The 25,061-nt window shown below is 47.9% G+C and overlaps 1 protein-coding gene across 1 annotated transcript in view; it reads left to right on the top strand.

Moving 5' to 3' along the window:
* GTF3C1 (general transcription factor IIIC subunit 1) overlaps positions 1-25,061 on the top strand; it is an 80,185-nt gene that overhangs the window by 8,219 nt on the left and 46,905 nt on the right. The window contains 3 exon segments of the mRNA NM_001193241.3: positions 4,643-4,739; positions 10,702-10,785; positions 10,787-10,826. Of these exon segments, the coding sequence (NP_001180170.2) occupies positions 4,643-4,739; positions 10,702-10,785; positions 10,787-10,826 (221 nt within the window).

Here is a 25,061-nt window from a genome sequence, read left to right as displayed (position 1 = left end):
CTCTGTATTTCAGCCTGGTGTCCTGTGCCTTTAAAATTCCTAGAGGCGGGACTTCCCCGGTGGTCCTGTGGTAAAGAATCTGGCTTCCCCTGCAGGGGGTGCGGGTTCAATGCCTGGTCTGGAAGTTCTGTGCCTTGAAGTGCAGCCAACAAAGAAAAGAAAAAAAAAGAACCAAAATCCTAGAGGCGAAATCAAATATGGCTAGCTTTTAGGAAAAAGATATTTTCCATCTGTTTCTGATTATGCAAATAAGCCATGCTTATTTAGAAAATCTGGAAATTATATAGAAAAGAAGGGGGAAGAAATACCTCTCGCCCCACAGCCCAGCAGTAGGGACTGTTAACGTTTCGGTGAAATTTAGGGGGAGGGTAGAAAGAAAAGCCGATAAGTCAAATTTGATTTGTTATGGCCACAGAATTCTGTGGGTAGAAGAGAGAACAAGGGGCTGAAGTCAAGATCTGTATTTAATTCTTTGCTCCTGACTTGGGCACAGTCACTTGACCTCACTGAACCGCTGTTTCCCTCTTCTGTAGAGAGGCACTGGCACAGCTTGGTGCTCGTTCCTAAGCAGTGCATATCTGTGCCTTCGTGTATTCTTTCATTCATGGAAAGGCAGGACTAATGAACAAGTCTCCCGAGCCCATACATTTGCCCTTGCTGCTGCCAGACCTGTGTGGGTAGTTAAAGCCAAGTTCGCCTTCCACAGTGGCATGACAATATCTTTCTCTCCGCCCCTCTCCTAGCACAACCCCCTCCCCCCAAACCCCTCACTCTGTCCCTGTTCCCCACAGCTGAGGAGCCCTGGGCTCCTTTAATAGCTTCCTGTGGTGGCCATTAGCTTGTGAGCATTTATTATGACCTCCACTTCACATTAAAAATGCAAAGGAAGGGAAGGGCCTTCACACCAGTAAAGTGAGAGCAGAATCAGAGGTGTGTCCTGATTAATACACAGAGCACTGTATTTCAATGAAGGAGACCTAGGTTCACATTTTGTGCCTGAATTTTAAAAAAGCTGAACTTCTTTGTGAAATCATCCCTATCCTCTCTTACCATCTGATTTATAAGGAAATGTGTAAATAGATGCCTCCTAAAACTTTACGGTATTGTTGACTCAAAAAATACAACCTCAAAGTTGAGGATTATATTTTATTCGGTGGGAATTTTTAGGACTTTAAGCCTCAAAGGCAGCATCTCAAGCAACCCTGAGAGAACTGCTCTGAGGAGACGAGGTAGGGAGAACCAGGTTATATAGAAGTTTTGCAACAAAGGGCGTGAAGAATGGAATTATTTCCTGCCGTATCAGTAAGCAAGGATGTCACAGACATCAGGAGTTACACCCATCCTGCTTGAGCCGGTGAGCCCTGAGGAAACTCAGGATGTGAGAATGTAGGATTCAGGCCTAGATAGCTGAGGAGCTCATCAAAAGAATGATTTCAGTAAGCCCTGGCTCTTGTGTCTTCCCACACGAAGAAAAGCACTTAATTCCTTAACTTGGCATATCTGGTTTTCCCTGGTTGAGAACTAAGACCTCAAATGCCAGCATGCCCCTCCCCCCTGAAAAGGACCAACCCACAGACAAATTAAAAAGACATGATTCGATCAACAAACTTAAACTTTAATACCAAATAGCAGCTTAACATTGAATATTTCCCAGTTCCCGTGAACCTGAAAGTCATTTTGGCCAGTTTCTTTTCTTTAATTTGTAAGCTCTTACTTTTAAATTGAATAGAGCGCTTTATTAATTCAGCTTTTTTTAATTGAAGTATAGTTGATTGACGGTGCTGTGCCAGTCTCTACTGTATAGCCAAGTTACTCAGTTACGCACGTGTAGACATTGGTTTTTATAGTCTTTTCCATTATGGTTTATCACAGGGTACTGAGTGTAGTTCCCCGTGCTGTGCGTTAGGAGCTTGCTGTTTATCCACCCTGTATGTAACAGTTTACATCTGCTCATCCCCATCTCTCAGTCCCTTTTCTCTTCCCATGCCCTCCCCCTCGGTAACCACAAGTCTGTGCTCTATGTCTGTGAGCGTGTTTCTGTTTTATAGATAGGTTTGTTTGTGCCATATTTTAGAGTCCACGTGTAAGTGACATCATATGGTGTGTAAATTCAGTGTTGATAATACTTTGCCCAGGTAGAGATATCTCATGTATAACACGTGCACAGACATACAGTGTAAACAGGCAAAACTGGAGATCTCACGGCTTCACTTAAAAAAAAAGCTCCTCATGAGTCAGGTATCGCAGCGTAAACTTGTGTGTGCGCGCACAGCCGCTCAGGCAGATCTGACTCTGTGATCCCATGGACTGTAGCCTGCCAGGTTCCTCTGTCGGTGGAATTTTCCAGCAAGAATACTAGAGCGGGTTGCCTGTTCCTACTCTAGGGGATCTTCCCGACCCAGGAGACAATGTAAACTTACTAGTTTACGAAGAACAGTTGGAATACATTGAAGTTGCTTGCTCAGATGACTAAGGCTTTACTATTTGTAAAATTTGGCCGAGGGAGTATTCCCTGTGGTTTGAATTTTAAAACTGCCACTTTTTTTTTTTCTCTTGGTTTCAAGTCTTGCCTGATTGACCTAATTAATGAGGCTCAATCTCAGATCCTTATGACCTATACTTTATATTTCTGGTTTGTAGAGATTTGCAAGAGAAAGACATCCCCCCAAGAGCAGGTCTGTCACCTAAATGATTCTGAAAGATTGATTTGTCTGACTTTATGTTATCAGTGAGACAATAAGTAAACTAAAGTTTATGAGTTCTGTGTTCTAAAACTTAGAATTTATCATGCCTCTAAAGGTTTGTATAAGGTGTTCAGCAAATATTTTCTGAGTTTACAAGTTAAACCCAGAGCAAAATCACCGTTTTTATTTTTATTAGCCCTTGAATATTAATTTCCATTTTGACTTATTTGTATGGCTCAGGTAACCCTATTGGTTTCCTTTAACGGTTGAGTTAATATTTCCTGAGAGGTACATTTCTTGATATATACCTGGTCTTACAATACAACACGGGGGACACATTCCCCAATGAAACACGTCTGCCCCACAATATAATTAAGCAAAAGAGATGTAAGCATCTTAAATAAAGCCCAGTTAAATATACCAATTTTATACACTTTCATCTCAATTCTGTCTACTTTGATACCTTTTAACTTTGGTCTTCATTAGGATCTAATCAATGAGCTTTGATCTTACAGGAGGAGTTTCAGAAGTTTTTCTTTCCTTCTTTTATTTCCTGTCCATTTTATCAGTTTATATAAAGGGCTCTGGGATCCCCAGAGTAGGGTTGAGCCAAGGAACTCAGGCCCTTTGGCCCAAATAGTTGCTGGTTGGCTATCTCAGTGTAAATTTTTTTGTTCCCTTTATATGTAAAAGGGAAGGTTGCTTAGTCGTGTCCAGCTCTTTGCGACCCCATAGACTATATAGTCCGTGGAATTTTCCAGGCCAGAATACTGGAGTGGGTAGCCGTTCCTTTCTCCAGGGGATCTTCCCAACCCAGGGATCGAACCCAGGTCTCCCACATTGCAGGCGGATTCTTTACCAGCTAAGCCACAAGAGAAGCCCTCCCTTTATATAATTTATATTTATTTGTTGTTGTTGTTTAGTCACTAAGTTGTGTCCGACTCTTTGCGACCCCATGGACTGCAGGTCTCCAGGCTCCTCTGTCCATGGGATTTCCCAGGCAAGAATACTGGAGTGGGTTCCCATTTCCTTCTGCAGGGGATCTTCCCAACCCAGGGATCGAACCTGCGTCTCCTGCATTGGCGGGCAGATTCTTTACCACTGAGCCACCAGGGAAGCCCAAATTTATATTTATACTTATATAATTTTGTACATATTTAAACTGTACATTAATGGTACATAAACTGTAAATGGTAAATAGAATGACTTATTTAACTTTTAATGTTGAGGACCAGTTAGGACATCCTTTTTTGTTGCATTTAACCTTAGGAACTGTACATTAATGGTACATAAACTGTAAATGGTAAATAGAATGACTTATTTAACTTTTAATGTTGAGGACCAGTTAGGACATCCTTTTTTGTTGCATTTAACCTTAGGAAGTGTAATATCAAAACCTGGTGTTTTAATCACATAAATGTCCATCTTGTTTAACCCATTTTTAATAACCATCTAAAGATGTCTTTATTCATTTGACTTAAGTCCTGTTTTAAAAAATTTCTACCTTCTTGGAAAAAGTATCTTTCCTCATAAATTTATTTCCTGTTAACCATGATTATTCTAATCTTTTTCTTAGCATCTGTAAGACCCATTGAGGGATAGCACAGACCACAAATAAAACTTCCCAAACCAGTTTTTCTCTGTTTTAAATTAAAGAAATTCTTCAGTATGATCAAAAGATGTAAGCATTTTAAACAATCATTTCCTGAAAGTTTTAGCCACAGAGTGCAGTCTGTACACTGCTGCTAGTTAGGTGACCTTGGCCATGTGACTGAACCACTCAGACCGCCCCCCCCACTCCAGTCTTCCCACTGTTAAGGACAGGAGTTGTTCTCTTGAGACTGAAGACCAAGGTTCCGTAGTTTGACATGTTGTCATATAAACCTTGACATCTTTTAAAAAATAGGCAGTCATTACTAATAGGTCTAAAAAAAGTGAAGTGTTTGTGTTTCTCACAGGAGGAGCAAATACGACATCCTCATGGAGAAGCTTTCAACTCTACTGAGCGCACGGAATAACCGGACTGAGACCCTGGGAAAGCTGAGGGAGGAACTGGTGAGCTGCCGGCTGCCCTCGTGCGGGCCTGAATGCGTCCGTGCCCCAGTGGGCATCTTTGTCAAATGAAGGCTCCATGCATTGCAGTCAAGAGCTCTGTTACGGACTTGACCACCCCCAGCCCCTCGTGAAACAAGCAGAGTTTTCCTTTGGTTTATACAGAATGAAATAGGGCTCAGTCTTTCATTTAAACCCCTCCTGCTCTTGGGTGGCCTTGGTTTTCCCCTGGGGTTTGTGCCAAGTCCAGCTATAAAAGTTCCCGTGGAGCGGTGAATCTGGGCATTAAGATTTACTTTCATAATCAGTTCATTTCATAATCAGGCTTATAATTTTCTTCCCACTGGTATTGTAACCATGTAACTCAGATTGGGACTTGAAGCTCAGCTTCTTGATATCTCCTTGTAGAAGGAATTCAGAGAGAGACAAAGTGATAGGTAAGAAGTGGATTCACTTAGGAGGACGCTCCACAGATAGAGTGTGGGCCATCCCCAAAGGCAGAGCAGCCCAAAAATGTGGTGTGGTTGGTTTTTATGGGCTGGGTAGTTTCATAGGCTAATGAGGGGGAGGATTATCCCAACTATTTCAGGGGAAGGGATGGGGATTTCCAGGAATTGGGTCACCACCCACTTTTTGGCCTCTGCTGTTAGCCCCAGAACCGTCATAGCGCCTGTGGGGGTGTTGTTTAGCTTGCTGATGTGTGATGATGGGCACATGCTGAGGCTCGAGGTCTAGTGGAAACCCACTCGTCCACCATCTTGGACTTAATTTGGTTTAATCAGTTTATGTCATGTCCCTGGGCTGTGTCATTCTTTTAAAGTTTGTGCCCTGCCCCCTTCCCTCCTGTTTCAGGTTTTGTTTTTTTTAAAGATTTGTTTGTTTGTGTGTTTTCTCTGTTTCTTGGCCAAGCTGGATCTCAGTTTCAGCTTGAGGGACCTTTAGTTGTGGCTTGCAAATTCTTAGCTGCACCACATTGAATCTAGTTCCTGACCAGGGCCCCCTGCCTCGGGAGCTCAGCCTTAGTGGCTGGACCACCAGGGAAGTCCCCTGTTTCCAGTTTTATACTGAAATAGCAGGGTGACTGTACTGAGAAGAGGTGAGACGACACAGGGAATAAAGCAGTTATGGGTGGACCTGCTTCATCTCTGGGCCCAGGAACCGAGGCGGTGATGAAGAGAGAGTGAGGGGAGAAAGCACTGGGGTTGGGGGGCTACTGCTTCCCGTCTGAAGTGAGCGCTCTTTGGTAGAAGTTCAGAAAGAGCCAACACTGAAAATGGGAAGAAAATAAGATTGCCCTGCAGGTGAAACGGTAGGACCTAAAGTCAAGGTTTGTGGGGTCATAGTAATTAGTCCCCAGAAGAGCCTGCAGTCTGATGACAGCCTCCAGGAAGATCCTAGCTCCTCACCTGTGCTGCCCTGGGGAGGCCCTGCTCCCTGATCTCACTGTGCAGAGAGAAGGGAGACCTGTCTCCTCTACGGCTCAATTCATCACATGCCCGTCTATTTGAAACAGAAGTTATGGGGCTTCCCTGATGGTCCAGTGGTTAGGACACCGTGCTTTTACTTCCAAGGGCCTGGGTTCAATCCCTGCTTGGGGAACTAACATCCTATAAGCCACAGGATGAAGCCAAAAAATAAAAAAGCAGAGATTATGAATCGAGCTCGTGGGTCAGATCTGGCCTGCACATTGTTAAGAAGAACTTTGGCGTAGTAGTAGGGTCTTATAAGAAATGAGATTTTGCATCAAAATCTTAAGTTATCAGCTTCTCTTGAAATATCAGAGGCTCTGGCCAGCCTGGGCCTGTGGTCTCTCGTGACAGCAGTTACATGGAGCTGGCTGTTCGCTGGCCAGTGCCCATCCTGCCGGCCCCTCTACTCCCATCCCAGGTCCCTTACACCTCCTGTCAGCTCTCAGGCACCTGGGCAGTGCCTTTTGTCTCTCTGTGAGCACTGCTGCTGAGTAGGAGGAAGTATTTCTCAGTATCTGAGTATCTGTCAAAAGTGGGGAATAAAAGGTAGACTGACAAGGTCTCTTCCTGAGAGACCCTAGTCAAGAATAAGGAGACTCCTACACGTTCAGTGAAGAAATACCTGCCCCACTGTATTCTTTCTGTTGTCTGTCCAGCCCATATGGACACTGGAGATTGATACCCTCTGCCCTTCGGAGTTACTCGAGGGTGGAGAGAGGGGGTGGGTCCAGTCTCAGGTCAGCACTGGGGAAGAACTAAGTGACAGAATTTGACTGATAAAGGACATTGTTTATTCATTTATTCATTCATTCATTCAACAGATACTCTAATTTTTTTTAAAAAACTTATTTATTTTTGGCCGTGCTGGGTCTTCGTGCTTTCTTTTCTCTAGTTATGGCAAGCAGGGGCTCCTCTCTAGTTGCTTCTCTTGTTTCAGCCAGCAGGCTCTAGCGGGTGGGCTCAGTCATTAGGGCTCAGGGGCTTAGTCGCTCCACAGCATATGGGATCTTCGCAGATCAGGGATCAAACCTGTATCAGCAGGCGGATTCTTTACCACTGACGCACCAGGGAAACCCGCAACAGATACCTCAGTGAGTGTCCACTCGGAGTCAGAACTGTGTTCCGCAGCACAGTGACAGAAATTAACCAGGGTGACAGTCTCAGGCTGTCGCGGAGCCGTCTAATGGGAGAGACTGACATGACGACACGCTCAGGCCAGACTGCTCCTTGGAAGGATGCGTCTGAGCTCCGTGAAAGGAGAGCTGGGAGAAGCTTTGTAGAGTGAGTTCCAGCTGCGCTGGGCTTTGTAAATGAGATGAGCCCCGAGGACACATGGGGAGACCGGCTGGAGCAAAGGCTTGGGGCAGTGGGAGGTGCTGGGGGTTTCCGAGGTTGGCAGTGACCCAGGGGCAGCCAGGCAGCAGGGTGCCCCTCAGGAGTAGTAAGAGAGGCGGCAGGAAAGGAAAGTTGGGGCCAGATAAGGAAGGTCTCAAGTGCCAGGCTGAGGAGTTGGGTTTCAGCCTTAAGCCTGAGGAATTGCTGGTGGCAGTTTCTAAGTAGAGATGACGTGGAAGTACGTGCGCGCTCAGTCGTGTCTGACTCTTTGGGATTCCATGGACTGGCGCCAACCAGGCTCCTCTGTCCATGGGATTTTCCAAGCAAGAATACTAGAATGGGTTGCCATTTCCTACTCCAGGGAATCTTCCTGATCCAGGGATCGAACCCAGGTCTCCTGCATTGCAGGTGGATTCTTCACCTTCTGAGCCACCAAGAAGTCCAGAAGAAGAATGTTTAGGAAATAAGCTGGTGGGCAGAGGGGAGGTTGGAGGCCGGGTGTGGAGGTGGGTGTTGGGGCCTCAGAATAGGGGGGTGACTTGGTGAGGGACTGAAGCTAGGGTGTGAGTGTTGGGGGAGGGGGACAAAGGAGAAGGAATCTGTTGTCTGTCTTGAGTGACAGCCCCTCCCTAGGGTGGACCAGAGCTTGAGGGTAGGCACCTGCTGGCAGGGACCCTGTGTGCCGACCACCCACCATGAGGACGGCCCTACACATGTGAACGCTCAGCCCGTGTTTGTTGAATGAGTATATGACTGAGGTAGACAGTTCAGAAAGAGGAGCGAGTTTGCTCAAGGACGAGGCATATAATAGTTGTAGTTGTTATTTTTTTTTTTTGCCTTACTGTGGGGCTTGTAGGATCTTAATTCTCTGACCTGGGATCAAACCCTCACCCCGCTGCCTACATTGGAAGCATGGAGTCTTAGCCATTGGATCACGGGAGAAGTCTCATAACAAATTTGATTGTAGGATTTATAGAGTATGGAGATCTTTGGGACTTTGACTTGGTAATAATGTCTGTACAGTAGCTGGAAATAGGGGTAGAGAAGGCTGAGCAGGATTTAGTAAATAATTAGCCTCCAGACGAGGTGGATGCTTTGAATGTGGATGCTGTCTTTCAGGGGAGTGGGAGGGAGGCTAACCTCTCTCCTTAGCTGGGCAGATTGTGCAAGTCCTCCATGGAAGCCCCCTGTAAGGGAAGGACTCCACCACCCTCCATCCTGTGGGCAGGTCATGGGAGTCCTCCTTGGCAGCTCTCCTGTAGGGTGGTCCAGGGCTCAAGGCTATATGTAGAGTGCTGGGGTTTGATGGATGGGTGTCTTCAAGGACTTTCCATGGCGCTGGGGGCACAGCTAGATTTACGATAGGTGCCATTTACGTGCCAGGGGGCTGAATGTGTCTGTGAGTTGTCTATATTTCTTTGATGACCATATGTTCTGCTGCCGAGCAGCCAGGCTCATCTGAGAGGTGATCATGTGTACGCGGCTGCAGCAACCCTGGGCCACGCACGCTCTCTCTCTCTCCCCACAGAGTGTAGAAGGGAGCCTGGGAGACGCCACATACGCGGCCGCAGCAACCCTGGGCCACGCGCTCTCTCTCTCCCCCAGAGTGTAGAAGGGAGCCTGGGAGATGCCACATACGCGGCCGCAGCAACCGTGGGCCACGCACTCTCTCTGTCTCCCCGTGGGCCACGCGCTCTCTCTCTCTCCCCCCAGAGTGTAGAAGGGAGCCTGGGAGACGCCACATACGCAGCCGCAGCAACCGTGGGCCACGCGCTCTCTCTCTCTCCCCGTGGGCCATGCGCTCTCTCTCTCCCCCAGAGTGTAGAAGGGAGCCTGGGAGACGCCACAGACCACTCTTGGCAGCGCCTCCTTTGGATCAGGTGATCTCCTCCCTCGCTGGTCTAGAGGTGGCGGAATGAAACGGCCCCTAGTGGCCTGGAGGGTGGTATGAAGTATTTGAGGGCGTTCCCTGGTGGCCTGGAGGTTAGGAGTCAGCGCTTTCACTGCTGCGGCCCGTGTTCCGTTCCTGGCCAGGGGAACCTGAATTCCTGGAAGCCATGTGGTGCAGCCAAAAACAACAAAAAATTTTTCTTGACATCAGTACGGATTCAAGAAATCTTGCACTTTCCTCTTAGCTATCCTGAGAGAAAAGCAGCACAAAAAGGGTGATAAACAGGACTGCCCTTCAGCCTCACCGTGTAAGGGGTCCAATGGCTGGGGAAGGCTGGGGCGTCCGGGCCAGGTGTGCGTGTCTTGAAGGAGCAGCTGGTCCTCACCTCCCGCCGGCTACTGTTATGATGAACCACAAGCTAGGACTTGTTGCCACATCCTGTTTTCTGAGAGAAGCCAGAATCTGTTGTGGGTTTTTTTTCCTTTTTTTTTTTTTTAGCATGATATCTCTCACTTTTCAATGTTGGCAAGTAACTTTCTTTCTTCAAAAAAAGAAAAAAACGCATGTAGATGGAAACACATGGCCTGCACTGGTGGCGGCTGTTTGGTAACCCTGACAGCTTTAGGAATAGATATGGTTATTTTGGTTTTTCCACTGGACCGCAAGGGAAGTCCCTAAAGGTTTTTTCTTTTCTTTAACCTAAAAGTTTTTTAATTTAATTTTTTTTCCCTCTTTCACTGCCTGTGAGAGTTGTGTGTATGTCTGTATATATCTATTAATAATTTAATAGTAGGGACTTCCCTGGTGGTCCAGTGGTTAAGACTCCACACTTCCACTGCAGGGGCCGAGGATCTGATCCCTGGTCAAGGAACTAAGATCCTGCTACATGGCATGGCCCCCCACCCCCAGAAATTAATAGTACATTTACTTGGTTAAAAAACCAAAACACTTATGAAAAAGTATATGGGAAATCGTCTAGTGCTGCCCCCAACTGCCTCATTCTCACCCCTTTCAGGTGTATCCTTTCAGGATCTTTTCAGGCAAATCTCTTTCCCCCTTTCATCATCAAAAAGTAGCATGGTCTCTATGCTGCTCCAGACTCATTTTGTTCCCGGGACAAGGTGGCTGGGCGGTATTTCCTCATTAGTGCCCCCAGTGTTTCCTCATTCAAGATCATCAGTTAACTTGGTCCCCGCTTGTTCATTTACACGGGCCTCTGGTAGTTTCACACGGTGTGCTCGAACCTAACCGCCGCATTTACATGTTGCAGGGACTGTGCGAGAGGACATTCAAGCGCCTGTACCAGTACATGCTGAACGCGGGGCTGGCCAAGGTGGTGCCTCTTCCCTTGAAAAGAGATCCACCCTGAACGTGGACCTTGCAAGACCAAGAAAGGTAAAGGCAGGCTCAGCCGTTCACTGGGCTGCTTGGCCGGCTTTCACTTCTCGCCTCTAAGCACCAGCCTGTCTTCTTACCGCATTCTGCCCTGCAGTGGGATGACATCACGTTATTTATTCAATTCTTTATTGCTCAGTGCCTGTCTTAGAACCTTCTATATATAAAGCACTCAGGAAATGTTTGCTGAATGAAACCTGTGCTCATTCTCAGCAAACATGTCTATATGGATGTCCCTCCAACATCTCCCATTCCTGGTGTTCAGAAACCAAATTCCTCTTTTTCTTCTTATCTAAACCCTCTTATTCATTCTTCAGCCAGTATTTTTAAAGTACCTGATCTGTGTTGCATGATCGCATTTTCTAGCCCTGCAAGGTCAGTGTTATTATCACCATTTTAAAGGTAAGAAAAGTTAAGTTTAAGAGATGATGAGTAACATACATGAGGTTAAGCAATCAGAAAGTGGCACAGGTGAGATTTGAACCTTACAAGAAAGTTAAACTAAGGACAATGGACTATGGAACTTTAAAAACCTTTAGTCCTTTGCTTTTTCTCTGTTCTTGATTTTTATCCCATGCTCCCTCTGGATTAATGAAAATCATTTAAAAAGCTGAGGGTCATAGCTGTCTGTAAAAGATGACAGAAGGAATAGATGTGTTTATCTGTACTCTTCCCAGCTCCTCCCTAGCAATCATAGGAATGTGACAGCAAGGAGATTGTCAGCTTTTTTGTGCTCGGAGGCAGATGGATAAATGATAACTGGCCAAGCAGACTGGAAAGCTGAATGCCTGTGCGGGACAGTAGCCAAAAATGGAAACCTCAAACCTGAGATAAACCAGGGCCCTCTGAAAGCCCCAGTTTGGATGGAGCTAAGTCTGTCTGAAGAACCATTGCACCCCCCAGGTCCCCTCCCCTAGTTGGTATAGCAGGTAGCAAGCCGGTTCCCACAAAGACAGAGGTCTGGACTTTGTGGCTTAACAGTGCTTCCTCATTAGCACCTCCAGTGAATCCTCATTCCTTGGACAGACCTCCAGAGAGGATGCACTGGGGACTTCCTGGTGGTCCAGTGGTTAAGCGTCCACCTGCCAGCCCAGGTGACGCACTGGGAAGATCCCACATGCTGAGGAGCAACTAAGCCCGTGCGCCACAGCTATTAAGCCCCTGAACCCTAGTGCCTGTGCGCCTCACAAGAGAGGTCGCCGCAGCGAGAAGCCTGTGCACCACAACAAAGAGGAGCTCCTGCTTGCCGCAGCTAGAGAAAGCCCACAGGAAGCACTGAAGACCCGTTGCAGCCATAAGTAAATACGTTTTTTAAAAGAGAGAAGATGCACTGGAGGCTTTCGAGACTCTCAGACATGAGATGCAGCTGGAGACAGGGTACAGAGCTGATAACAGGCGATGTGTAATCTCCATACACTGTGAGGTAGGAGTTCTCACTGCATTCCCCCGTGGCTCCTAGAACACTGGCAGCCAAGCTTACAGAGTCCTCGGGGCCAGCAGCTGGAGGATTCTTTTCTGTAGAAACTGACCAGTCCAAGAGAAAAAGTTCTCTAGATCCTGAAATTTAGGGGTTTCCTAGTACAGTAGCCAGCTCGTGCCTGCTCACCCTTCATGGACGTCCACACACTGTCATTCTCTCCCCTTTCCTCCTCCCCAGCCTGCAAAACACAGGTCTTTTAAAATATTTTAATGCAGCATTTTAATGTTTCACCAAGCAGCTGATAACACTTAACATGAATGTAAGAGACACAAATTAACCTAGGAAATAGAAGCAAAATGAGGAGCAGAGAAAAACAAAGGGGGAAGAGAAGATACTGCATCCAAGAAACCAGAGCAAGAGGCTATGAATAAAGGAGGGACATGCAGAAAATAAAAAGGAGTTCTTAGAAGTAAATAGGACTACTGCAGTACGGGAGACCTGGGTTCGATCCCTGGGTCAGGAAGATCCCCTGGAGGAGGGTATGGCAACCCACTCCAGTATTCTTGCTTTGACAGTCCCCATGAAGAGAGGAGCATGATGAGCTACAGTCAATGGGGTTGCAAAGAGCTGGACACGACTGAGTGACTAAGCAGAACACATTGCAATGCAAGATTTAGTGGAAGGAAAGATAGTGAGAGAAAGTCGAGAAAATCTCCCCAGGAAAAATAGGAACTCAAAAGGGATAGAAATAGGAGAGTTCAGTTGAAAATACGAAGCTGAGCCTCAAAGATCCAACCTCCACACAGTCGGGGCTTGAGTTGGGGGCGGAGGAAGGGAGTGTGTTCAGGAGAGTAGAAAGGAGGAGATGACAGCCAGGAAATGACAGACATGGAATTTTCCCCAGATCTGAAGGAGTCAAGTTCTAGATCAAAAGACCGAGCAGACGTCTAGCATGGTGAACATGAAGAAACCCACACCAGGATCTGACAGACTGGGACTTCAGAAGCCTGGGGCTGAAGAGCCTCCAGAGAGGAGATACCCGACTTCCCCAGTAGTAACAGAAGCTGGAGACCTTGGTGCAGCATCAGCCACTTTCTGAAAGGGATGGACTTTCACTTTGGACATCCTTATTCACCATTACCATCAACGAGGTGTGAGAACATTTTCATACAAGTGGATTGGAAACAATTCATCTCTCATCTTCCAAGTTCCCTTTTTGGAAGCTACAGGAGGATGTACGCCATCAAATGACAGACCAAACCAGGAGACAGGAAAGCATTGGGTCCAGAAAGAGCCAGGACAAGGGGAGCCCTGGGGAGATGATGAAGGGAAATCATTATGACAGACACTAGGAGGGCAGGAGTCCATACAAAGCATGAGGTGCTGAGTGCCTGTGGACGTGTGTCGGGAAAGTTGTGTGCTGGCAGTGATTCTGAGTGAGTATTAGTGATCTGTACAGAGAAAACCAAGCAAATGGGAAAAAAAGATACAAACACCAGTTAAAACTAAAAGGTGTATAGTTTTAAAACTTAGAGCATAGCAAGTAACCTAAGGAGACTGCTAACAGCTCTGGAGAATGTGTGCTAAATGAGGACAGACCAGAGCTCTGCCTGCAGGAGGAGGTGGTGTGCCTTTTGAGTGACTGAACTGCCAGTCTGAGGGAGCTGTGTCTCTTCCTCTACTTCCTTTTTCAGTTACTGGAATCACTGCCCACCCTGTCTGACTTCTTTGTGTCTGAAAGTCTTGTGAAGGAGATGGTAACACACTGATATGACCACACAACAGGTGTATAAAAACCAGGAGCCCCTGGAGATAGGGAAGCCCCCCTCGAGCAGACTTCAACTTATAAGTGTCTTTGATGCTGAGTAGATGTGTGACTGGTTGAATGACTGGAATTCCTCAAGGGAAGCAGTGGGGAGCATCAGCCTTTGGTAGACAGGGAAGCAGGAAGTTCCCCTGGCTCCTGAGCAGGCAAGAAAAGGCTCTGGGAACTGAGAGGTGTGCTAGGGATTTCCACCTAGCATTTGATTTGGAAATAGGATTATCTGAATGCTGAAAATAGCGTGACCTGTGGCTCTAATAAGCATTTTTATTTCTGACCTATTGAAAGAAAGTCACTTTGGTAGCTCAAATGGTAAAGAATCTGCCTGCAGTGCGGGAGACCTGGGTTCAATCCCTGGGTTGGGAAGATCCCCTGGAGTGGGTATTGCAACCCACTGTAGTATTCTTGCCTAGAGAAGTCCATGGACAGAGGAACCTGGTGGGCTACAGACCATGGGGTCTCAAAGAATCAGACACAGCTGAGCGACTAACACACACATTCAAAGAAAGGCATTAAATATAAGCAGATGAATCTAAGAAAAAAGTAGCTTTAAATATATATGTGAATACATACATACATATATATATATATATATTTGTTTATTTTGCTGGATTTCTCCATGGTTTGAGGTCCCTGTGTTACAGGAAAGAGAATGGGGTGTGACAGGATGGTTATATCCCAGATCACATCCACGTCCCTGGGACAGTCACCAATATGCGTTCTTGGCTTCACCATGGGAAAGGATTCAAGCATGAGCCATAATAAAGTGAAAAAAGGTTTATTCAGGGAGGAATCACTCCACAGACAGAGTGTGGGCCCTCTTGGAAGGCAAGAGAAGCACCAGGGTGTGGGTTGGTCAGTTTTTATAGGGGCGAGTAGTTGCATAGGCTAATGAATGGGTGGAGTGTTCTGCTATTTGGGGGAAGAAGTGGGGATTTCCAGGATTTGCGCCACGGCCCCCCTTTTGACCTTTGTGGTCATGGCTCCTCTGGGTATGTCATTTGGTGTGCTGATATATTACACTGAGGCGGAAGGTCTAGTGGAAGACGACCTTGCACCTGGTTGATTCTAATCATTTTATGTCACGTCTATGGGCCGTGTCATTCTCTTAGAAGTTGCACCTGCCCCCTTCATGGTCTCACCTAGAAATTCAAACTTGCCCCTTGAAACTAACAGATACCTGAGTGGACTTTGATGTAAGACAGCCTGGGTTGGAATTCTCGTCCTGTCACTTCCTAGTGGAATTTCCTTTGAGTTTTGACCGCTCTCTGCCTCAGTTTCCTCATCAGGATTATCTGGAGTAATACTAGAGCTTCTTTCCAGAGTGTTGTGGGACTTAGAGGAGACAGTGTACCCAGAGCAAGGCCTTTAGGCCACCTCTGGCAGTGTATTTTGTTGGCGTCATGGAGTTTCTTTTAACTGTAGTTGTTGGCATTTAAAAATCAGAAATTTGACCTACAAAGTCAGACTTTCCACTCCTCTCTAAAAATAAAACCAGGCGACATTGAACTGTATTTCTTTACTAGCGGTTAGCGAGGCAGAGAGGCGCCACCCCCTGTCGAGAGGACTCAGCTTCCCCATTTACCAAGCGCGCCCTGTTTGCTGCTATGTAACCCACAGTGGCTTCAGTCTGGTATGTCATCTGCCTGAAGCTTCAAGGTGTGTTCATGTCCCAAGATGAGTGACCCTCATTTCCCGAGGCCCAACACCAGGAGGAAGGGTGAGCACGACTCACAGCGCCGGCTGGGTACTAAGGATGGCAGTGGTAAGGTTAAGAGGGCAAATACCTAAGCTGAGGAGATGACAGCATTTTCAGATTGTCATGCACACACTCAGTGAGCCCATTCTGGCCATTCAGGAGGCTCATCTCATGCCCATGTGTGATGCCAATACCTTGGCTCTGTACACTGATGCTGAACAGAAATATGGGGAAACAGAGTTGTGGAGAAGGAAAGTGGCTTTATTTCTTTGTCAGGCAAAGAAGAACACAGTAGGCTGGCTTCTCAAGAACCGTACCCCCTTCCCTGGGGAACAGGGAGAGCTCTTGTGGGCGAGGCTTGTGCTCGGGGGTTGGTGATATGGATCGAGGCAGTGAAGAACTTGCATTCTTCTGAGGGACTGATGCTGAGGTAAGTGGCACAATGGTAAAGAATCCGCCTGCCAACGCAGGGGACACAAGAGCTGCAGGTTCAGTCACTGGGTCAGGAGGATCCCCTGGAGAAGGAAATGGCACACCACTGCAGTGTTCTCACCTGGAAACTTCCATGGGCAGAGGAGCCTGGCGGGTGACAGTGCATGAGGTTGCAGAGTTGGACATGACTGAGCACACAGGTAGGGGTCTTCAGGTAGCACCCTTCAGGTCCAGCAGGTCTGGGTCTCCATGCTTGTGGGCAGCCTGCCATCCTGTTAGCACTCCCACCTGCAGGGGGTTTGAAGACATTGTTGTGTGTATCTGTAGATGAGGAAACAGAACCTCGCCCCAAGGCTGCTCTTAACTCTTTGTTTCTCCCTGGTCTTTGTTTCATCCCCTGCTTGGATAAGCCCGTTGGAACTCAAGGAATGTCTTGGAGGCTGAATGAAGGATGTTTCCTGTTATCAGAGAAATGGGGGACACAGAAAGGCTTTGTGTCCAGGAGCCCCGCAGGGCCCTGCTTGGTATCTTGTTACCACCTCTCAGCTGTGCGAGTTCATGGATAGACTTCCCCTCCCTTCTCCTGTTATTTATCTGTGTGACTTTTTTCCCAACTAAGTCATGAGCTCCTTGAGGGTGGTGGCTCCACCCCTCACATAATTTCTGTCCTTAAGGCCTGTGCTGTGCTTGGTCGCTCAGTCGTGTCTTGACTCTTGCCCGCCAGGCTCCTCCATCTGTGGGGATTCTCCAGGCAAGAATACTGGAGTGGGTTGCCATGCCCTCCTCCAGGGGATCTTCTTAACCCAGGGATCAAACCCAGGTCTCCCACATTGCAGGCAGATTCTTTACTGGGCCACCAGAGAAGCCAATGCCTGTGCATTGTCTGCTGGGAACAGGGTAGAAAGTGAAAATGTTAGTCCTGTAGTTCTGGCTGACTCTTTGCAACTCCATGGACCCTAACCTGCCAGACTCCTCTGTCCATAAAATTCTCCAGACAAGAATACTGGAGTGGGTAGTCGTTTTCCTCTCCAGGGGATCTTCCCAACTTAGGGATCGAACTCAGGTCTCCTGCATTGCAGGCAGATTCTTTACCATCTGAGCCACCAGGGAAGCAGAGCAGGTACTAAGTAAATGTTTAAGGGAATTTAATTTAGGTGTCCCTTCAGTGACTTTCCTAATGCAAGAGATAAGGGATAACTGCACAGTTTTCATCTTTTCCTGGCTTGAAGTATGTCCTCCCAGTTTGCAAAATTAACATAAAATCTTTCCTCCCAGCTGTTATGGAATAAGCAAGACTTAAATAATAAATAAAGATGATGTATTGCTTCATGTAAATTTACAGGTGTGCCTGGATATATACGAGTTGTTTCTAAAAGCCCATAAACAAAGAGTTCGGATTTCGGCATATTTCAAATGCATTACAGAAAGCCGCTGTGACCTGTTTTGCAAAAGCAAGAAAACCTCGGTAATGGAAACATTCACCCTGAACTGATCTGCTTTGCAAATTTGGATTAGTCTCTCCAAGTGTTTAGCAGTCATTCTGTGTTTATTAAATTGTGCCGAGAACAGAAGGGAGGAGAAATAGAAGTTAACTTTGTAATCCTCGGAAAAGGGTCACAGTCGGAAGCAGTTAACAGAAGTTGGGTTCCCTGGGGCTGAATGACTGAGGCAGGCATTTAGCGGGTTTCCAGGTTCAGTGGCAAGGTGAGTCCAACTGTGAAGAAGTGTTTTAGCATCTTTAGCTTCCTGTTTATGATGTGGGCTCTTCCCTAAGCTGTCACCCAACAACTCTTCAAAAATAGAAAAACAAGTTCAACATGATTGCAGAACAGGATCGATATACAAAAATCAGCTGTATTTCTATACCCTTGTAATGAACAGTCCGAAAGTGAAATATCAGAAAGCAATTCTGTTTGCAGTAGCATCAAAAAGAATAAGACAGGAATAATTAAAACAAATGCAAAACACATACTTGACAACTATAAAAGATGGTTGACAAAAATCTAAGACGTAAGTAAATGGGAAAATATCCCCTATTCCTATGTCAGAAGACTTAACCTTGTTAAGATGCCCCTATTTCCCAAACTGATCTTCAGATTCCACACAATTCCTATCAGAATACCAGCTGATGTCTTTGTAGAAACAGATGTGTGTGTGCATGCTCAGTTGCTCAGTCGTGTGCAACTCTTTGCATCCCTATCGACTATAGCCCGCCAGGCTCCTCTGTCCATGGGATTCTCCAGGCAAGAATACTGGAGTGGGTTGCCATGCCTTCCTGCAGGGGTTCTTTGGGACCCAGGGGTCAAACCTGCATCTCCTGCATAGGCAGGTGGGTTCTTTACCACCCTCCCCACCTGGGAAGTGTCACCTAGAAACTGGTAAGCTAATTCTAAAATTCATCTGGAATTAAAGGATACCCAGAAAGCTAAAACAATCCTGGAAAAGAAGAATCAAGTAGGAGGTATCACACATTCTGATTTCAAAACTTACCACAGAGCAGCAGTAATCCAGACAGCGTGGTACTTATTGACACAAAGATAGACCTAGAGATTGATGGGATAGAACTGAGAGTGAGAAATAAACCCACATGTGGAAGTCCATGGCCGTCCAGTGGTTAATACTCCATGCTTCCACTGCAGGGAGCACAGGTTTGATCCCTGATAGGGAATCTAAGATCCCGCATGTCATGCAGCGCAGCCAGAAAAATAAACACACTTCTATGGTCAACTGACTTTGAGCCAGAGTGCCAAGACCACTCAGTAGAGGAAGAAGCCAATCACCAAAGACCATTACTGTGTGATTCCTTTTAGGGGAGAATCCAGAATAGGGAATCTAGAAGTAGGTAATGAGTGCTAAAGGCTGCAGTGGGGGCGCAGAGGGGTGGTAGCTAAAGCATAGGATGAAAATGTTCTAGAGTTGACTCGTGACAGGTGCATATACCTGTGAAATACACTAAAAAAATTGACTTGAACCTGTTTGCTGGACATGAATAGAAACACAAAGAACAGACCTTTGGACACAGCAGGGGCAGGAGAAGGTGGGACAAATTGAGAGAGTAGCATTGAAATATATATATTACCATATGTAGAATTGGAGAAGGAAATGGCAACCCACTCCAGTATTCTTGCCTAGACAATCCTGTGGACAGAGGAGCCTGGTGGGCTGCTGTCCACAGGGTCGCACAGAGTCCGGACACGGCTGAAGCAACTTAGCATGCACGCGTACATATGTAAAATAGACAGCTAGTGGGAAGCTGCTGTGTAACTTGGGGAGCTCAACCTGGCGCTCTGTGACAGCCCAGAGGGGTGGGATGGGGTGGGGGGTGGGAGGAAGGCCCAGGAGGGCAGGGACATGTATACCAGGGACTGATTCGTGTTGATGTACATCGGAAACCAGCAGGACATTGTAAAGCAATCATCCTCCAATTAAAAGTAAATAAATTTTTAAAAGCCCCTCTACAAAAAAAAAAACATTGACTTGCATAGTTTGAACGGGTGTATTGTGTGGCATATGAATTACGTCTCAAGAAAGCTGTTAAAATAACAATAAAAAATAAAAGCCGCATCCAACAAACACTTGACAATGAATAGCAAACTAAATTCTGGTCATTAAAATGGCAAAAGAGGACATTTTAAAAGTTACAGTAGGATTAAAGTATACCAGCTAAGAAAAAAGAGAAATGAGCCGTACCAAGAAGGATTAAAATGCAGTAAAATAAATGTAAAGGTTTTAAAGAGCTTTGGAACCAGAAAACTGGAATTAAAAAGAATGGAGATCAGAAACAGAGGGGATAGAAGGCGAGCATAAACATGAAAAGAATAGAAAATTGTCAGGAAAATTTAAAGCCTAGACAGTGAATCGTACTAGAGGGAAAAACAGTTTAGTTAAAAATAGTGATTTCTTTAAGTTAAAAGTGACAAGATTGATTAAAGGGCACTAGCTAAACTATGAAGAGTATTTACATCATTAATAATTAAGACAAAAGAAACAGACCTTCTAATATGGCAAAAAAATAAAACTATTAGACAGGACTTAAAAGAGTAGAGAAAGGCATAGAATCCTGTGACTTAAATTCTGGGCCTTGGGTGACTTCACCCAGGGGTGGAGGCAGTTCTCCCGAGGGGGCGCCCGTAGGGGGAACCAGTCTTTTTCTCCATCTCCTCTGTCCCCCCAGGAGGGAACAGGGGTCAAACCTGCTGGCCTCTCCACTGACTCCCGTGAGCAGAAAGATGGACCTGCCTGGGCCATGCAGTGGAAGGAGCAGGCTGGCGGCAGGTGAGGGGCTGGGGCAGGATCCCGGAGAATCAGACGGGGACAGACAGCAGTAGACTTGGCACGGAGGTCGCTGTGGTCCTTGCAGAACTTTCCACGGTGTGGCCCACTGATGACTTTGAGGTTTGGGGGATGAGACGGGAAGGCTCCCCGTGCTTGGGAGAGCCCCGAGGCCAGTGCTGGGGCTTGTGAGCACGGGGGCTGGCCTGCAGGTGAGCAGCCTGGCCACGGAGGGGCCCAAGGGGGCTGAGAAGTGACTGAGTGGCTTTGCCGCGCGGTGAGGTTTCATTCTTGAACTGTGCCCGGTTCGGAGCCCTCAGAAAGGGCCCACTGTGGCCTTCCTGCTCAACACCTTGGTTTTTACCCAGGCCTTTCCGTCTGTCAGTCATGTTCAAAGAGCTTTGGGGACCTAAGCCATCCATCCAGAGGCTGAGGAGGCAGTCCTCGCACCAGGCAGAGTGATGCCTGAACCTCCGGCCCGAGGCCGTTTGTGCAGGTTCCCAAGCCGGTGTGAGCGCCCCGTGTGCTGTTGTCAGGACCCCACAGCGACCCAGAGAGACCTTCGACTCTGATGACTTGTCTCAGAACGTGACAAAGGTGGGGGAAAGGGCTGGGGGAGAGCCTGCACTTTGTTAGCCGTTTCGTGGTCGGTCGTGGGGTGGGGGTGGAAGACCCATGGAGAGAATGTGCCTGGCTCGGAGCCAAGTGTCAGTTCTTTGACTCTGATCCTTTTATCGCCCCATCTTCTCAGTGCTGCTCATTCTCCTCATTTCACTGATAAGAAACAGAAGCACAGATTGCCTGCCTGGGGTCATAGAGCTGGGATGTGCTGGGGCGGGGAGTGGGGTGGAGTGGGCGGGGACGACAGCAAGTTCGGCCTCTTGAGCCCTTAGCCATCAGGTCCCTCTGCCCGCCTCCCCCTCCCTGAGAGGAAGTGGAAGGGGGCGAGGGAGGGGCTGAGCCGAAGGTGAAGCCTCTGTGAGCTTCTGTGAGTCTCCTCTATGGCGGGAGACTCATCCCTCAGGCCTTCTTCCCTCCAGGCCGCCCTCCACATCCAGGGTAACCAGGATGCCTGCGGTGTGAAAAAGTGAAGGTGTTAGGTGCTCAGTCTCATCTGCCTCTTTGTGATCCCATGGACTGTAGCCCACCAGGCTCCTCTGTGCATGGAATTCTCCAGGCAAGAATACTGGAGAGGGTAGCCATGCCAGACTGAAACATAAATCTCTCCTTGGCTTAGCAGCCTTTGGAATCTCATCATTCTCACCCTCATTCCCGCCTCCCCCCACCTCAGCGCCTTCCCGAACAGTCCTCTCCCACCTCCACGCCTTTGCTGGTGCCCCTCCTCCTGCCTGGAAAGCCTGCCCTGTTCTGCAAAGATCATTCTTCTGTATCCTTTACTATCCCACCCACGTGGCCCCTCCTCTCTCTCTCCCCCTGTGTAGCCCGTCCTGCGCCTTATCTCCTCTGCCGGCTCTGTGTGTTATGGAAGCAGAGCCCTGAGCACTTCGTAGCCAGTTCCTCTGTAGTCATCCAGCCAGATAGCGTGCCCTGAGCACTTACGCACATTCTCCCCTTTAGTCCTCACCCCAGGGTAGTGTAGACACGCTGTAGAATTATTCCGTCTTGTAGACGAGGAGCCTGAGGCCCAGAGAGGTTCACTGCTGGTCCGCAGTAGAGCCAGAGTACACACCCAGGCCTGTGAGAAGCCGCAACACCCTGTGCTGGGCTCCTTGGCCTCTTTGTCTCTCAGACATGCCCTTTGCAGGGGCAGGAACCCTGTCTCATCCCTCTTTATATGTCATGGGCCCATTACAGAATAAATGCTGTGAAATCAAATTGAAAGGCCCCAGGCAGCCTCCTGACATTTTCCGCCCAAGTGACATGGTCTGACACTTGGCCCCTGAGCTGTGCTTTTCAGAGGTTGTGATGAGTATTGATGAGACAGTTGCAAGCACTACTCACTGAGCACTCTGTGAGGAAGATACTGTCTTGTCCCCATTTCAAAGCTGAGCAGCCTGAGGCCCAGGGCTTTGTGCTGATCCAGCCTGTAAGTGCCAGAGGCAGGTTCTGACCCAACACACTGACTCCAGAGCACATGCTTCTCACCCTGGGTTGTGGGCTGCAGCCCCTCCTCTGTCCTACTGGGTGCTGCCCCCAATTCTGTCCTTCCATCTCTGGTCAGGCTTCTCTGCTGGGCTTCCCTGGTGGCTCAGATGGTAAAGAATCTGCCTGTAATGCAGGAGACCTGAGTTCGATCCCTGGGTTGGGAAGATCCCCTGGAGAAGGGAATGGCAACCCACTCCAGTATTCTTGCCTGGAGAATTCCATGGACAGAGGAGCCTGGTGGGCTACACAGCCCATGAGGTCACAGAGAGTCAGACACAAGTGAGCAACTAATACTTTCCCTCTGCCAGTACCCAGGGCATGCCCCTCTCCTCAGGATGTCCCATGGGCTTGCTGTGATTTCAGTTTCCCAGGCTATCTGAATGACTCCCCATCGCTGACCAGCCCAGCTCCATTCAGGGAGGGAGGTTGGTGGGGCGATGGGGGTAGCACTCTGAATTTATATAACATCTGCCCGACTTACCAGGAGGACGTCGCTTTGTCTGTGACCCTGTAAGAGGAAGTCTGTCCTGGGCTCCTGTTGGCTTTTGGTCCTTACCGAGTTGATCACAGTCAAGGATACCGCTCTGCTAAGGGGCCGGATGAGAACGTGAGACACATAGCTACTGGTTCCACGCCATAGCCACTCTGGGTTTTCCTTTCCAAGGAACAGTGCTTTCTGATAGAAATGTGAAATTTGCACCCCTCCAGGTGGCCAGGCATGTAAGGAAGGCCACTTGCTGGGTCCAGGGCCCCTTAGATCCCTCAAGCCCTCTGAGCTTCAGTTTCCTTTTTTCCTTCAGGCGGTGACAATAACTTGCAGAAGCCAGGAGACAATTAAGTAAAATAGTCTCCGAAAGGACCTAGCGCAGTGCCCAGCTCATCCGGGGTGCTCAGTAAAGATTCTGTCCTTCCCTTCTTTCTTTCTGGGTCTTCAGAATGTGTAAATTAAGGCTCTTTTCCTTCTAAGTTGGTGCCCATCCTGAGTCATTGACAGGCGTGTGTGCAAGTGCTGACTTTCATACACACCACAAAAGTTTTTGCGTGTCTGAAATGCCTAGAACTCTGTGTATTTGAAAGCGTATGCAGTGAGCTGGCCGAGTCTCTTGCCTTTTGTTCCTGGAAAGAGTGCCCTGCACCCAGGGGTCAGGGGTTATCATCAACAGGCTCGTGCCTCCAGGGTGGTTGCAGGAAATCTCCCTGGCGGCTCACAGGGAATGAGAGGCCACGTTCATCAGCATAGACATGCTGACCAGTCTCACTCTGGTCCCTGCAGCTTTGCCCTTAGCTGACTTGTGCTCTAGAACAGTCTCCCTAAAAAATGGCAAGCAGGAGCTGAAGGGATTTTAATAATCAAAATCAAGATTCTCTGAGTCATGAAAAACTCTAGAACCTCGGGAAATGGGTTAATTTATGTAACACTCAGCACACAGTGCCTGGCCCATGGCAAGAGCCGGCATTAGTGTTAAGTGATGGCTCCGTGCCAGCTCCATGCCAAGTCGACATCGTGCCAACGTACAGACATTATCTCAGGTCAAGCTAACACCAGTGTGTGAGGCAGAGAGCATGGTCACCTCATTTTACTAAGTGGGGAGCAGACAGCTACAGCAGATCGCCTGCCCAGAGTTGCAGAGCTGAGGTTGAAACCACGTGTGCCCGACCCAGGAGTGCATTCATCCCCCCACCTCCCTCTGAGCATCATTTATTCCTGGCTGTCAGCAGAGGAGGCAGCTGTGCTGGCGGGAGAAGGCTCTGGGGGCCGATGCCCGTGAGCCCAGTTACCGCCTTGGCGTGAGGAGCAGAAGGCTGACGGCGGAGAGCGTTGTCTTTCGGTGCCTCAGAGTCCACAAGTGTACTTGCAGCTTCTCTTCTTCCACTTCCACTTACTCTGAGGGCTGTTCTGTGTAGCTTTTCTTGGCTAATTAAGCCCTTAAGGAAGTTATAAAAGTGTGGAAGAAGTAAAGCTGGGCTCTTGCCTGAGAACATGTCCAACTGCCTGCCCTAGGCGCTGCATCAAGCCCCCTCTCATGTGGGCGACTCTGGCTCCCGGTCACACGGGTATCTTTGAATTAGGGGCCGTATGTGGTCAGAGGTTTAGGGCCTGGGCTCCGAGGCTGAAGTGCCCGATAAATCCCATTTCCTCACCTCCTGAGGGTGGGGATTTGGGCCAGTGCCTTAGCTCCTCGTGTTCTCAAGTGTGAAATGGGAATGGTAGCCCATCTCCTAAGGCCATGATGAGGACTAGCCCACAGGAGGGCTTAGACTAGCCTCAGGGACTGGCAGGTGTCTGAGGAGTGGCTTGTCATTTAGTGTCTCAGTCGTGCCCGACTCCTTGTGACCTCCTGGACTGTAGCCACCAGGCTCCTCTGTCCACGGGGTTTACCAGGCAAGAATACCCTAGTGGGTTGTCATTTCCTTTTCCAGGGGATCTTCCTGATCCAGGGATCAAACCTGTGTCTCCTTCATTGACAAGGAGATTCTTTACTG

This window comes from Bos taurus, chromosome 25 (assembly GCF_002263795.3).
Source record: "Bos taurus isolate L1 Dominette 01449 registration number 42190680 breed Hereford chromosome 25, ARS-UCD2.0, whole genome shotgun sequence".
In the NCBI taxonomy this organism is placed as follows: Eukaryota; Metazoa; Chordata; class Mammalia; order Artiodactyla; family Bovidae; genus Bos; species Bos taurus.
This window is presented reverse-complemented; position numbering and strand designations above follow the sequence as displayed.